The sequence below is a fragment of the Gavialis gangeticus genome, unplaced genomic scaffold, assembly GCF_001723915.1.
Source record: "Gavialis gangeticus isolate Ggan-Ray unplaced genomic scaffold, GavGan_comp1, whole genome shotgun sequence".
Lineage (NCBI taxonomy): Eukaryota > Metazoa > Chordata > Crocodylia > Gavialidae > Gavialis > Gavialis gangeticus.
The window spans coordinates 24,136,186-24,148,497 of record NW_017729009.1 but is presented as its reverse complement, the minus strand read 5'-3'; the positions used below and the strand labels follow the sequence as shown (position 1 = coordinate 24,148,497).

Genomic DNA, 12,312 nt, shown 5'->3' with positions numbered 1-12,312 from the left:
GAACTTTGTGGGCTAGCTAATGATAGGAGCTTTCAAGAAAGGTGCACTTCCCTTTCCACCCAAAGCCACTGCTGCTCTCAGGGAGATCAGCTGATTGAACTGTAGCTTCTTACTGGTGAGAAACTAAGAAGTGGTCATTAGTACCTTTTCCCTGAAGTTCTTGTTCATTGCTGCCCGGGAAAGACAGGATGTGGCTGCCTTGCTGACCCGGTGATTGTCATCTAACTGCAGCATCCCAAGTAGCTGTAAGGTCTGGGGAAGTGGCTGGAGCCGACTCAGCTGCTTCCCTTTCAATTTCTTGATTTTCTTCAGTCGCCCAGGACACTGGAGCTCCTCAATTAGCATCACTGCAGGTAAAAGAATTAAAGCTCATTGACAAACATGCAGTGTCTAGAGCTGTCTTTGAAAGGGCCTTTCCAATATCCTCCTTCCTCAGGTGCATGCAGGTATGAACTTAGCCAGGCTGCCTCTTTCTTAAGTACCTGCAAAGTGTTCTCTGATTTAGCATGAGACAAACTGAACCTACTGCCAGTCTGGAGAAACTCACACATTTTACCATTTTGCACATCCTCTCTTCTCTCTGCCCCATTTGGAAAGATCTGTCAGGAACCAGGACTGTTTTTACACATAACATGCTGGACTCCTGACCCTCACCTACAGCCCACTGGTGCAACAATAAGATAAACAAGTGTCACCTTTGGAAAGAATAATGAGAACACTAGAAGCACTGGTCAGATGGTGTCCAACTGCATTGCAGAGAGAAAATAATGCACCTTGCTTTAAAAATGAAGAGTCCTGCATTGCATGGTCCATTTGAATTCTTACGCATAAAATACCAAATGAATCTGGTTCCTTCGCATCAGCAAAGAGCAGGTGTGATCAGCCATCAAGATCAGAGCAGGACTAAAACTGTGCCTGATATGGGACTACTTTATAAATCATTTTTCCTGCTATTTTCTGATGTGTAAAGTGCACTAAATTGCTAGTCTGGGCTTCAGTGGGATGCTGGCTGCTGCTTAGCAAATCCGTATTGGTTACTCCTGGAATTTTACTGTGACAGATCTGCCTCTCATCACTGCCACTATAAGGGTGTAAACTGCAAACCATTCACTCAGCCCTGAAGGAGCAGATTATATTGCTGCCAGTTTGGCCTTTTCTGAGGCTGCAGATTCTGTATAGTGCAAATCTCCACATTTAAGATGTACATGAGGCACCTGAGCTCAGTATTTGCTCCTCTCCTAGTCAGTTGGATTTGGGAACCTGGCTTTGCCTTCCAGTTCTAATTAAAACTGCATTGCCACAGTGAAGATTAAAAAAGGGAGTTGAACTTGTCCTATGGTTTGGTTGTGTCTGGTGCTCTAAGGCTAGGGACAGAAATTACACAAACTGGTATAAGTGATCAGAAACTGGTTCAAATCTGTAATACACCAGAAGTTCAGTGCACATAAATCACTTCCAAAATGGTTGAAACCAGTTTAACATCAACCTGGATGGATGTAGTATCAGACTTAACCGATTTAAGTTAACTCAGTCCCCCAGGATCCCAGGATGCTTTGCAGCTCCCCTGTAAACTCCCCCTTGCAGGGTGGGCAGCTAGCCTTGTTCCAGCTGAGGACAGAGGTGTGCTCTAGTGCCCCCTCCTACCCCATCTTCTAGCATGTGGCTGCATTTCTGAAATCAAAAGTGAATGTTTGTTCACTTGCTTATCGGTTTCAATGTACACAGCTCAGACAAACCTGTGAAGATTAAATCCATTCAGACACAAGCTTTTTGACTGTCTGTACTTAGCCAAAAAGGTAGCCTTTGGAGAAAGGAGCAAATGCACAGCCCACTGCAGCAGCTACCTTGCTCAGGCTGGGGGTGGTTTTTTCAAGTGCAGTGCCCAACAGTCTGCCCTTACCTTCTTTAGCAAGTCTTGCCAAGTGCTTCTCCAGGCTGGTCACATGGCGTTTCTCCAGGTAGTTGTGAAACTGGAATAAAGTGACCAGTTCTCTTGGGAGGCTCATGGATGCAAGCAACCCATCACAGGTGACTATCTGCTCCAGCAGCCGTTGCAGCACTTGATGGGCATGCACAAAGAATACACAAAGAAGGGCCAGTTAGGGGCTGTGCGCTTTTACACAGTGCATTTTATACAGAGCTTACATTGGAAGCTGATTTTCAAAGGAATCCTGGGAGGTAGATGCCCAAATCCACTGCATTTCAGTTAAGACTGATGGCCTGCTCCTTTGAAAAATCCTGGCTGATGCACACAACAGGCCCGATGCAGAGCCTTAATTCTAATTCCTCCTATAACTACCTCTAGAAGACTTGCTAAACCAGCCCTCTTTCTCTCTCACTTCATCTCCCCATATGTAAAGCAGGGAATGAAGATTTTATCCTGTAAAATGATCAAAGATCTGTGATATGCACATCTTCAGATGCACTTTGGAAAACGCCTGGTTGCACAGCTCAGTCCCTTTCGAGGAAGGCTCATCCTATTGGGAATTGCAGGCAACAGCATATTGTGTGTTCCTGGTGGAATTAAAATCTAACTGAAAGGGATCATCCTAAAGGTAATTACTGATGTCAGATTAGATAAATATTTAAATCTAGACCTTGTGAGTCTTTTAGTCACTTTTTGCATCTATTTGTAGGCGGGTCTGTGCTGAGCTTTACAAATATCACCAAAATGCTGCTGAGTGAATGCACAAATAAAAATTTAAATAAACCTGCTTGGAGTACAGACTATGTATACTTCAAGACTCTTCAAGGATTCACAGAACAGGGTACTGATCCCGCTATCAAAAACACTAGTAACTCCAAGTAAATTCCTACACCATGTGTGAAATATAAGGTCAAAATACAAAATCCCTTAGTCATTAATGGCTTGGAAATTCTTACTGCAACTCTTGTATGTACAATAAAAGAATGGGATCTTCAAAACTGCATAAGTGAGTCAAGTTCCTAGCTCTCACTGACTTCAATAGGAAATGGTGCAGAACTTCTTTCAGTTCTTTCGGAAATTATACTTAAAATTTTATAGGATGTCTAGCTATGTGTCCTTTATGGGAAATAAGCAATGCCTCCTAAACTTTCATAGCGTGCAGGCCTCGATGGTTATTTCAGAATGGTAACTTAAGGATACAGAGCATGACATCTAAACAGTTTCTTAAGGCAATTGTCAAGTGTTCTGTAGAATGAAAAGCTACCATAGCTATAACAAACTCCAAGTTATTTTAAAAAATACTACACGGGAACAACTTTTCAATCAAGAGTAACAACGAAATTAGGTACCTTGTATACTAGAAATAGATGGGTACCTGTTTCTAGTTGACCTGGATATTTCTCCTTTAGCTTGAACATTAGTATGCATTTCAGCGGGTTCCGGAGTTTTTCTGCTGAACAGCACAAACTGCTGCCTGGCTCTGTGAACTCACTCCAGATTTTCAGGTAGTGCTTCTGCTTTTTACCCTTCTGAATAACTGCAAAATAAAACAGTGGGTGAGAAGGAGCAGAATTTAAATGAGAAGTGAGACACCAGATGGGATGTCTACAAATGTGTGAGCATAATTTGTATTTACTTTCTATAGACAGCTCTATTTAAAAGCTGAGTTTTACTGCCAACATTTTAAGTCTTATCAAGGGCCTGTTCCAGAGCTCCCAAAAGTCCATAGAAGTCTATCCAGCAGCTGCAACTGGTTTTGAACCAGGCCCTACACTACTTTTAAGACCAAATCACCCCCTCAAAGCTGTTGCATTTACAGTGTTTTGCAAGGTGAGAGCATTTCATTAAGCACTCTCATGTCTCCCTTTTTTGGTGTCTACTATCACCAGTTTCAGTGGGGGTTGAGTTAAGCCCATACTGTTTTGTAAACTGCACCCCCAGGACTTTCAGAAATGCAGAATTCTAACCAGCCAGCATCTCAGTAGGAAAGCCCCATTACATCACATACACAAGCTATGGGAGAGGAGTTGCAAATTTTCCAGGGGCTTTCCTGCTCTTACTCAATCATGTTCTGTCATAAGACCCTCTCACACCCTCCTCTCTACAGTGTACAGGCTCCAGCCCCTTGTCCCCATGGTCCTCCAAAGCCTCAGTCCAGGCTGCTGGTCTTAGGAACAGAAGGCACCTCAGGCTGGTTTGTATTTCTATCACTGTATGCACCCGAGATGGGAACTGTTACTTTAAAGTCAAAGCCTACCTGACTTTGCTCACACACTTCTCTAGGATCAGAAGTTATGGGGAAGAGGAAGAAATCTGATGGCAGAGCACTGCTAGCACCCCTGATGCAAAGCAGAGTTTATCTGTGCAGATGAAATGTCCATAAAAAGTAATAGGTAGCAATTGCATTTGTACCACAGGGTAGGGAGGGATTTATTCTAAGGTAACTTTACTCTTCCTCAACCATGAATTGCACCACTGACAGAACACACCTCAGATCACATAAAAAAGTGCGTGCCCATGCACTACACCAAATGGGTACTACATGGGTCTGTTCTGTCTGACCCACAAGCTATTATTCTATAAAACAGGGAAGAAATTCTACAAACCTTTTTCTTCCTCATCAAGAAGGAGCCATGAGCCACTGGTTTTACAGCCTGTTGCTTCCCTCTGTAGGTAATATGTTTTTAAAGTCCCCAGTGTCAAATCTGGTTTTTTCATGAAGATGTAAGCAACCATACCTGGGCCCTCACTGGTCTGCGTGCACTTTGACACCATGCCCTGTGCTACTCACTCTGTTCAGCAGAGGGGAACCTGTCAGCCTCCAGAACAGACAGCTCCGAGACAGTCTCCAACACTTGTCTCTGCCAGGACACTTCTTCCAAAACGCTCTGCTGGACGACCGGAGCTATGTTTGGTGAAACCAATTTCTGAAAGACAACATACTCCTCAGTGGCTGAGACTCCTTAGCCTTAGTCATTTCATAAGCTCAGGAAGTGCAGATGCCCTTGGTTTTCCCCCTGCAGAGCCAGGGAGAAAACAGCTGCTCGTCTCAAAAAGCCATTTTTCATGCAATGTCTTGGATGGGTCTGTTAAAAGCAAATCCACTCACAGCAGCTGTGGGTTAGTCACAACTGCTGCCCTAAATTTTTCTGCATATGAAATTTTCTCTTCCCATCTGAAACTGCCACAGTGCTGTGCTTTGGCAGATGGCTGGCTCATTCTGCACCAGAGATGGAGACACTGTAATGAAGGATACTTTTGTGCTGTAGGCAGAGCCATTCTGGGAGGGGGAGGGGGGCATTTACTGTCCAGACCCTACAAAGATGAAGTCACAAAAGTTGTTCTACAGAAGATGCTGATACTTACCCTGGACATTGGCTAGGTCACCCTGGTGACACCAACTTAAGGGGTCAGTTTTGTGGAATGCCCATCTACCCAATTTCCCTACAAGCAGGTATGGCTGTGTGTGCGCACACTGAGTTGTTAAAATCCAGCTTGAGAGAGCTGTGTTTCCAGTCTCACCTCAGCCATTCCAACTATGTCCCATTCACTGGCAAAGGGATTAGCATGCAAGGCACAGAAAGCATTTCTCTTGCCATGTCAACAGAGAAGACAATGAAGGATGATTCTAGTGTGGCTGGCTATGCTAGATTCAATTACAAAATGGCTGTATAGTACTCTAGGATCTGGGCTTTGCTGTTGGTATGCTAAGACCATTACTTATTAGGCTGTCCAGTATTGTCTTTGTTCTTATACTTCCCTGTCTGTATAACCCATCACCCTCTTGTCCAACTCTTAAATTGAAAGCTCTTCATGGGAGGAATCATCTTCTTGCTCTGTTTGTATAGTGCTGGCAGAAGGAGCTCTGGTCATGATTAGGGCTCCTACACTCCAGAATACAAGTAAAAATGTTCCATCTTCTGGAAATGGATTCAAGCACGTGCCGTTCCTTACCTGCAGAAGAGCTTTGCACAACTGCAGGTGAACTATCAAAAGCGTGTCAAGGTTGTCATTCCCTGTAGTTAACTCCTTCAATTCTGTTTGCATGTCATACCCCAGAGACTGCAGTGTGTTGTCATTGTAAGTGCTGGTAATGACATTGAGAAAGGGAAACAAGTCATTAACTGGTCAACATGCCCTAAAAAGCATCTTAAGCCTCTAGTTCCTGTATCTTCAACAACGAACATAAAGGTTTACCAGCCTTTACTCTAATCCACAAACTAGTTACAATTGTCCAAACTAGTCATCACCTTTCAAGAAGTCAAGTGAGGCTCTGTGTAACAGCATTACTGCTTGTTAACAATCCACACTCTTGATTGTATGAACAATCTCCTACAACAATGACGACAAGGATTTAAACCACCTGTGTTCATGCCAGGAAGACAATGCTAGCTCAAGTATTCCTCTGACAGGCTCTCTAGGAGGAATATCTGCCAGATGGGGGATTCTCTTTGTACCGTGTATTGACTTGCTGGCTCCTTTGGACTGAGTGCAACCTACATTGAACACCTTCAAGAGTAAATTGGATGCTTATCTTGCTGGGATCCTATGACCCCAGCTGACTTCCTACCCTTTGGGCGGGGGGCTGGATTTGATGATCTTCCGAGGCCCCTTCCATCCCTAATGTCTATGAAATAAAAGCAAGCAAAAGCCACCCTGTTCTCCTCCATGACCACTCAAGCATACTGGGAGGACATGGGGGAAAAATTGAGGGATTCTCCTCCTGGGTTCAGACCTACAATTGTGATGAACAAGTTTCAGTGCTAAAATGAAGGATAAAAAGCATCAAAATGAAGCCTAAGAGGAGAAATAGGTGGAGGAGTCACACAAATGACTTCTAACTCAGTGCCATGCCAGTGGACAACAGTTTGTTTCCTGCAGTCTAATTTTAAATATCCCAAATGATGGGGTTTCCACCACGGCTTGGAAATCGTGTTTTTCAGCCTCCTAGGAAAGCAGATTTTCACTATGCTCAAGCTAAGCTTTCAACCTATTCATTATCCCAAGTCATAAACCTAAAAGCATCCTAAACAACTCCTGTCCCTCCTGGCTCTTTATGTCCTTGGCAGCCCTATACCTAGTTGAGTTAGCTGTACTTAACTCCTAATCATTCCTTATTTCAAACCCTCCAGCCCCCACAGTATGAAATGCAGAAGGTTGATCACCTGATACTTGCGGTTCTTATGCTTCCGAACAGTGAGAGCTCATCAGCACTGCAGTCAGCATTTAAGAAGTCAAAACTTTCCAGCACAGTTTCCACCATCAAGCTCTCCATAGATGAGTGTTTCTTATGAGAGGTCTTCAGCTGTTGACAGAATGGGCATAAATGTTCTTTGCAAGGACCCAGCAGTTCTCGCCCAGCAATTCACCCACCCTCATTTAAAAATATCACCAACTATTCAAGAACAAATCAGTTTGTTCTCAAGAGGCCTGGTATGTCCAAATGGTTAAAACTTTGCCCAAGTACAAAGCCCTACAGTCACATCACTCTGATCCTGAAAGGACTCCACTGATCCATTTCAGGATCCTTTAATTTGTCTATAATTCTCCTTAAATTTCCTCAGACCACCTTGTTAGTTTTGGTCTAAAAAGTCTTCTCTGTGACTCTTGACTGCTGTCACAATCTTTCTGGTTCTTTTCCTCTTTCAGGTTTGTATCAATCTACCCTAGGGTTTTATACCATGACCCATCACTGTAGTATCTATTCATTTTAAGGGGCCTTAACTCCAAAGCCTACCAATGATAATATCCACATCATCATCAACTATTTCACTGCTGAACCTAACCCCAAACTGCCTCCTCACCTATAGAAACCCACGGTCACTACTGTATGCAATGTGTTATTCATTTTCAGGCTATGGTCATTAAAACCATCATTTAAATGGAGGCAATAGAGCATTTCTTGCCAACCACACTGGTGAGCCACTATGCAGGGACCTTACCATATAATTTACATCCAACTTGGCTAAGAGTGACCATGGCTTGGACTATACACTGCTTTCTAATGTCTCTTTTCCTCTACTTTTTAATCCTAAAAAGCACTTGGAGATGCAATGTGTATGAGACATGCATTGCACTATGATGTGTTGTTGCTTTTTCTGAGCAATGCCAGAGTCCCAGGGGTCAAACTGACACTTTGGGAATGTGCCACTGAAAATGCATCAATTCCCCACAATGTTCTCATGAGCTGTTTGCAACATTAGGAGAAAAAATAAAGCCTGGACAATACAAAAACTTGTAGCTCAAGGGACAAAAATAAAGCCATACCTTTAATTTGTCCTTGATGCATAAAACTTGGTTCTCCAGTTCCTTCAGCTGAATTTGCCCTGGATTCTGCAGCTTTAGCAGGTTTAGCACTTCTTGAATGGGCTTCTCAATCAATTTGCTTCCATCTGGTTTTGTGTCATTTTCAGCATTCAGGCTTCTCTGAACAGCCATGAGGTTTTCTGGTTTCCCCAGCTGGTGACTCCAGCCTTGGCTGATGGAGTCTTGGCCGTCTTCACCATAGTCCAGAGCGCTGGCTGGGAGATCTGCAACACCAGTTACACAGGGTGTCTTTTTCAGGATATCGAGCGTTGTGTGGTTTGGAAGCTGGTGTTGCCCTCCCTCTGCACAAGTGTCTTGTACAACAGCCATGGATAGGGTCTTATGGTCTGAAGCTGGAGTTGAGGTCCCGGTTTCTGTCCCTTTGGTATCCTCAGAATTGAAGGAGTCAGCCTCATTTGTCAGCATGAGACTGTGGGATTTACTCCTCTGATGTGTATCAAAGTCACAGTCAGTCAAATAGCTCAGTATGCTGCGGGTTTGGCCCTCATCATTTCCATCACCTTGATTTTGTCGTTGCTGCAACACGGACTGCAGCAAACAGATTCAAGTGAATGTACAGGTACTTGTTGGACATGAGATCCATCCAGAGGGGGAAAGCCCAGGGGAACTTCCAGCCCTGTCTACACTCCACATTGCCCCTCCTCTGAGACAGGTAAAACTACACTGCCCCAAACCCAGAGACACTGAACCCCCTTGTGCAGCCTGTGTAGATCAGACCAGAAGGAACTGCTGGAACAAGCCATGACAGAAATCCACATTTGTACCCACCCAGTAGCCCTAGACCTCTTAGTGCAGAAGAAGAGAGGCAGCAGCCACTCTGCGTTCAAAGAGTTTTACCCTAAATGTTAACCAACAAGTCTAAGAAGCCACTGCCTGTCAGACAGCCCCTTCCTGAAAGGGAGCCCAGCTAATAGGTTCTAACCTCCTGCAGTGGCCAGGAAACATGTTCGTATCACGGATTAGTTTAATAAAGCAGGGGACACAAATAACCTCATGATGCCTATTTGCAGAGGACCTGTTAACAGCAGTGTTTGTACTCCCTCTGCTGGCCTGGTACCCGCTCACAAATCTTGCTTCCAGGCTGGTACTGGCACCTGTTTCAAGGGCAGGGAGCTTATGTTCCCGTACCTCTGCCACCACGTATTTCCTGCTTTGTTAGCAAGAATGAACATATGGAACCAAACAGCAACCTTAAATGAAAACCTGCGGGGGCCAGAGGAGGGAAAGGGTGATTCACACTCTAACTTTAAGCCTTTGTTATGCTCTGCTGCTCCTAAGGTTGGCTGATTCCCAGTTTGGTCTGCAATGCAGAATGCTCTAATCTATGCCTGGATGCCCATGGCTGCAAGGAGCCACTCTAACTGCCAATGGAGATATTTGGCAGGGGAAGAAATGGTACATTTCAAGCTTCTAAAGTCAGAACGAAAAAAAAAGAGCTAAAATAAAAGCCCACCAGGGTGCTGGGACTGGCCTCTCTCACGTTTTCAAGTCCATTCTGCAACAGCCTAGCAAAGCCCGCATGCCTCCCCTGCTCTGTGCATAGGCAGTGTATTTTCCCCATCATTCTTACCAGGTAATATTTCTCTCTGAAGCTGGGAGTGTTTGGTGGGGTCCAGTTGTACAAGGAGCTTTTCCTGCTGCCCAGAGAAAATTTGGCAGTGGTTCCAAATGACAAAAACAGGTTCTCCGTGTCAAATGGGCTGCAGGCATGAAATACAAAGGTCGAGGTGTTATCAGAGCCCAGAAGGCACGTGGAAGTCTAGCAACGGGAACAACTTTTGGGATTTGAGGCACAAAATATGACTTTGGTTCCTGGAGTTTGTTAAAAAAATGCGCAGCTCTTAGCATACGACACAAACCCTCTTGACATTTGGCACGTGGTAGGGCAGTGGGACATTATTCTTTGACAGAGAAAACCTTATCCTCCCAGAAGAAACAGAGCACCTTGATCAGCCTTCTCGGCTGGAATCGGAGCAGTCTCTCAGAAAAGGTCCTCTGTAGGGTCTTACACATTTCCTGTGGCTCCTAGCTTTGGAGAATGGCCTTAGATTGCTTCCTGGCAGTCAGCAGAACTTTAGCTGGCCTTTGGTGTCCCAGAAGTGGGAGGGGGATTTGAAATGTAGACTAAAAGAAGACTCCATGACTTTTTCCACATAGGTTAAAATAACCATCACCCAGAAAGACAATAAAATGGATTAAATACATTCCTAATCCATCAGAAGCAACTCATACAGGTCACCCCAAGGATTTTATGTGGTAGTCATAGCAAGTACCAAGGTTCATCTGGCCATGCTGTGAGAAAGCCTTTAGAAGGGTTGTTGAGCTTTCTCAACGTTCTCCAGGCTGCATCACAAAGAAAAGTTATTGCTTTTCCTATTCCCAACAACTCCAGTCTGAAAACACTTTTCTTTGTGATGCAGCCTAAGGCAGGGCTCAGTGAACCTTCACCTGAAGAACATCCCAGCTTGACAGAAGACTGGAAAATTCAGGCTCCTGGATACAGCTCGGGTGATTTTTTTATTACATTTATCCCCCTCTGGTGTACACCTTTGTGCAGAAAGAGATGCATGCAGCTCTTTGATAACCACTGACATATTAAGGTGCCAATGGTTCAAACACAATGTTTAGCAAACCACTTCTCATGCAGCCAAGACCTTAAATAAAAAGGCCAAACAAAAAGCTAATGAATTGAGGACACAACTGCTGGAGGAGGACCCTTGGGAAATTCAAACACTAATGGGGAACAAACCAAGTACACAACGACAAACTTTTCCCTTCATACAACAGCCACATTGCACTTCCCTTTATATGAGAAGCTGAAGGCTGAATATAAACAAGCATTCTGGAGGAGGACAATTCTCAGCAGTGTCCCTTGTCATCCCACCATGGAGGTAATGCTCTCAGAGTGCTGGCCTAATGCAGGTTAATTGGTTAAATGAACCAATGTCGCACAGCTGGGGTTTGTCAAACAGGCAAGTTCCACAGAATCAGATCAACAGCCACAGCCATCTGCGCTTTCTCACTTTACAGCAAATTAGCTACATCAGGTCTTTGACAGCAAGGGCCCTTTATCCAGAGCACATCATGAGTTTACTGAGAGGCAAATCACTTCCATCCATGGCATTTATTTGGGGAGGAAGCAGAAGGGGAATCTCTTAAATACAGCAAAGCAATAAAAATGAAGCAAGGAAAGATGTAAAAGCAGCAAGCTAGGGGCATTCTCCCTCCCCAATAATTAATATAACAAAGGAAAAAAAACAGGCTATACTGCAAAGAGGCATGGATACTGTAAAACAGGCTATTGCAGTAAGGGGCAACCTTCTGGCATGCATGTGACAAATTAGGCCTGCACCCTTCTCAAGTATCACTCCAAACCCCTTCTCTTGCCTGATCTTCTACTCTCCCTTCTGCTTCCTCCCCTTTCAGTCCCTGCACTGCCTATCCTCTCCCAGGTCTGCCACAGGCCACACACAGGCTGCCCATGCCACTTGTGACACACATGCTGCAGGCTGCCCACCCCTGGACTAACGAATGGGCTGGATGTGTGAGAGTGGGGAAGACTGCACCAGACCAGAGATAATCACACCCGAACTGTCTGTATCCTTCTATTGTCTTTTGGATATTTCTTGGAGAACTTACCGTTTTCTTCTGCGACTGTAAAGCACCTGGCACTGAGCCTAGTACTAGGGATCCTAGACACTATGGGCTACGTCCACAAAAGAAATGACTTAGGCACCTAAAGTGGCACTTAAGAACCAAGTCCAAAATTTACATTACCACCCCCTCTCTCAGCTGCAACCTAATCCTAGAGATGCCTCAAATTTCTAGGGGCCTACATTTCCAACATTAGCTTCCTTTGCACCTAAAGGCACACAAGCAGTGCTTGAAGCAATTCATCCATCTACACAACGCTCAGCAGCAGTTCAGCACCTAAAACCCTATTCGGATTCACAGCCAGGCATTGGTCTGCCTACGTCATCTCCAGGACTCGATCCAGTAGGTGGTGTTCTCAAGCCATATGCACAGTACTGTAGCAAGTGGCGGGGTGGGAGGGGGGG

At 44.6% G+C, this 12,312-nt stretch overlaps 1 protein-coding gene across 3 annotated transcripts in view; it reads right to left on the bottom strand.

The window, feature by feature from the left end:
• FAM65C (family with sequence similarity 65 member C) overlaps window positions 1–12,312 on the bottom strand; it is an 86,041-nt gene that overhangs the window by 4,107 nt on the left and 69,622 nt on the right. For all 3 annotated transcript variants that reach the window (XM_019510246.1, XM_019510245.1, XM_019510248.1), the window contains 8 exons: window positions 9,825–9,954; window positions 8,195–8,782; window positions 7,093–7,232; window positions 5,882–6,014; window positions 4,719–4,854; window positions 3,303–3,464; window positions 1,901–2,059; window positions 145–347 (listed from right to left, as the gene is read on the bottom strand). In XM_019510246.1, the coding sequence (XP_019365791.1) occupies window positions 145–347; window positions 1,901–2,059; window positions 3,303–3,464; window positions 4,719–4,854; window positions 5,882–6,014; window positions 7,093–7,232; window positions 8,195–8,782; window positions 9,825–9,954 (1,651 nt within the window). The remainder of the gene's footprint in view (window positions 1–144; window positions 348–1,900; window positions 2,060–3,302; window positions 3,465–4,718; window positions 4,855–5,881; window positions 6,015–7,092; window positions 7,233–8,194; window positions 8,783–9,824; window positions 9,955–12,312) is intronic.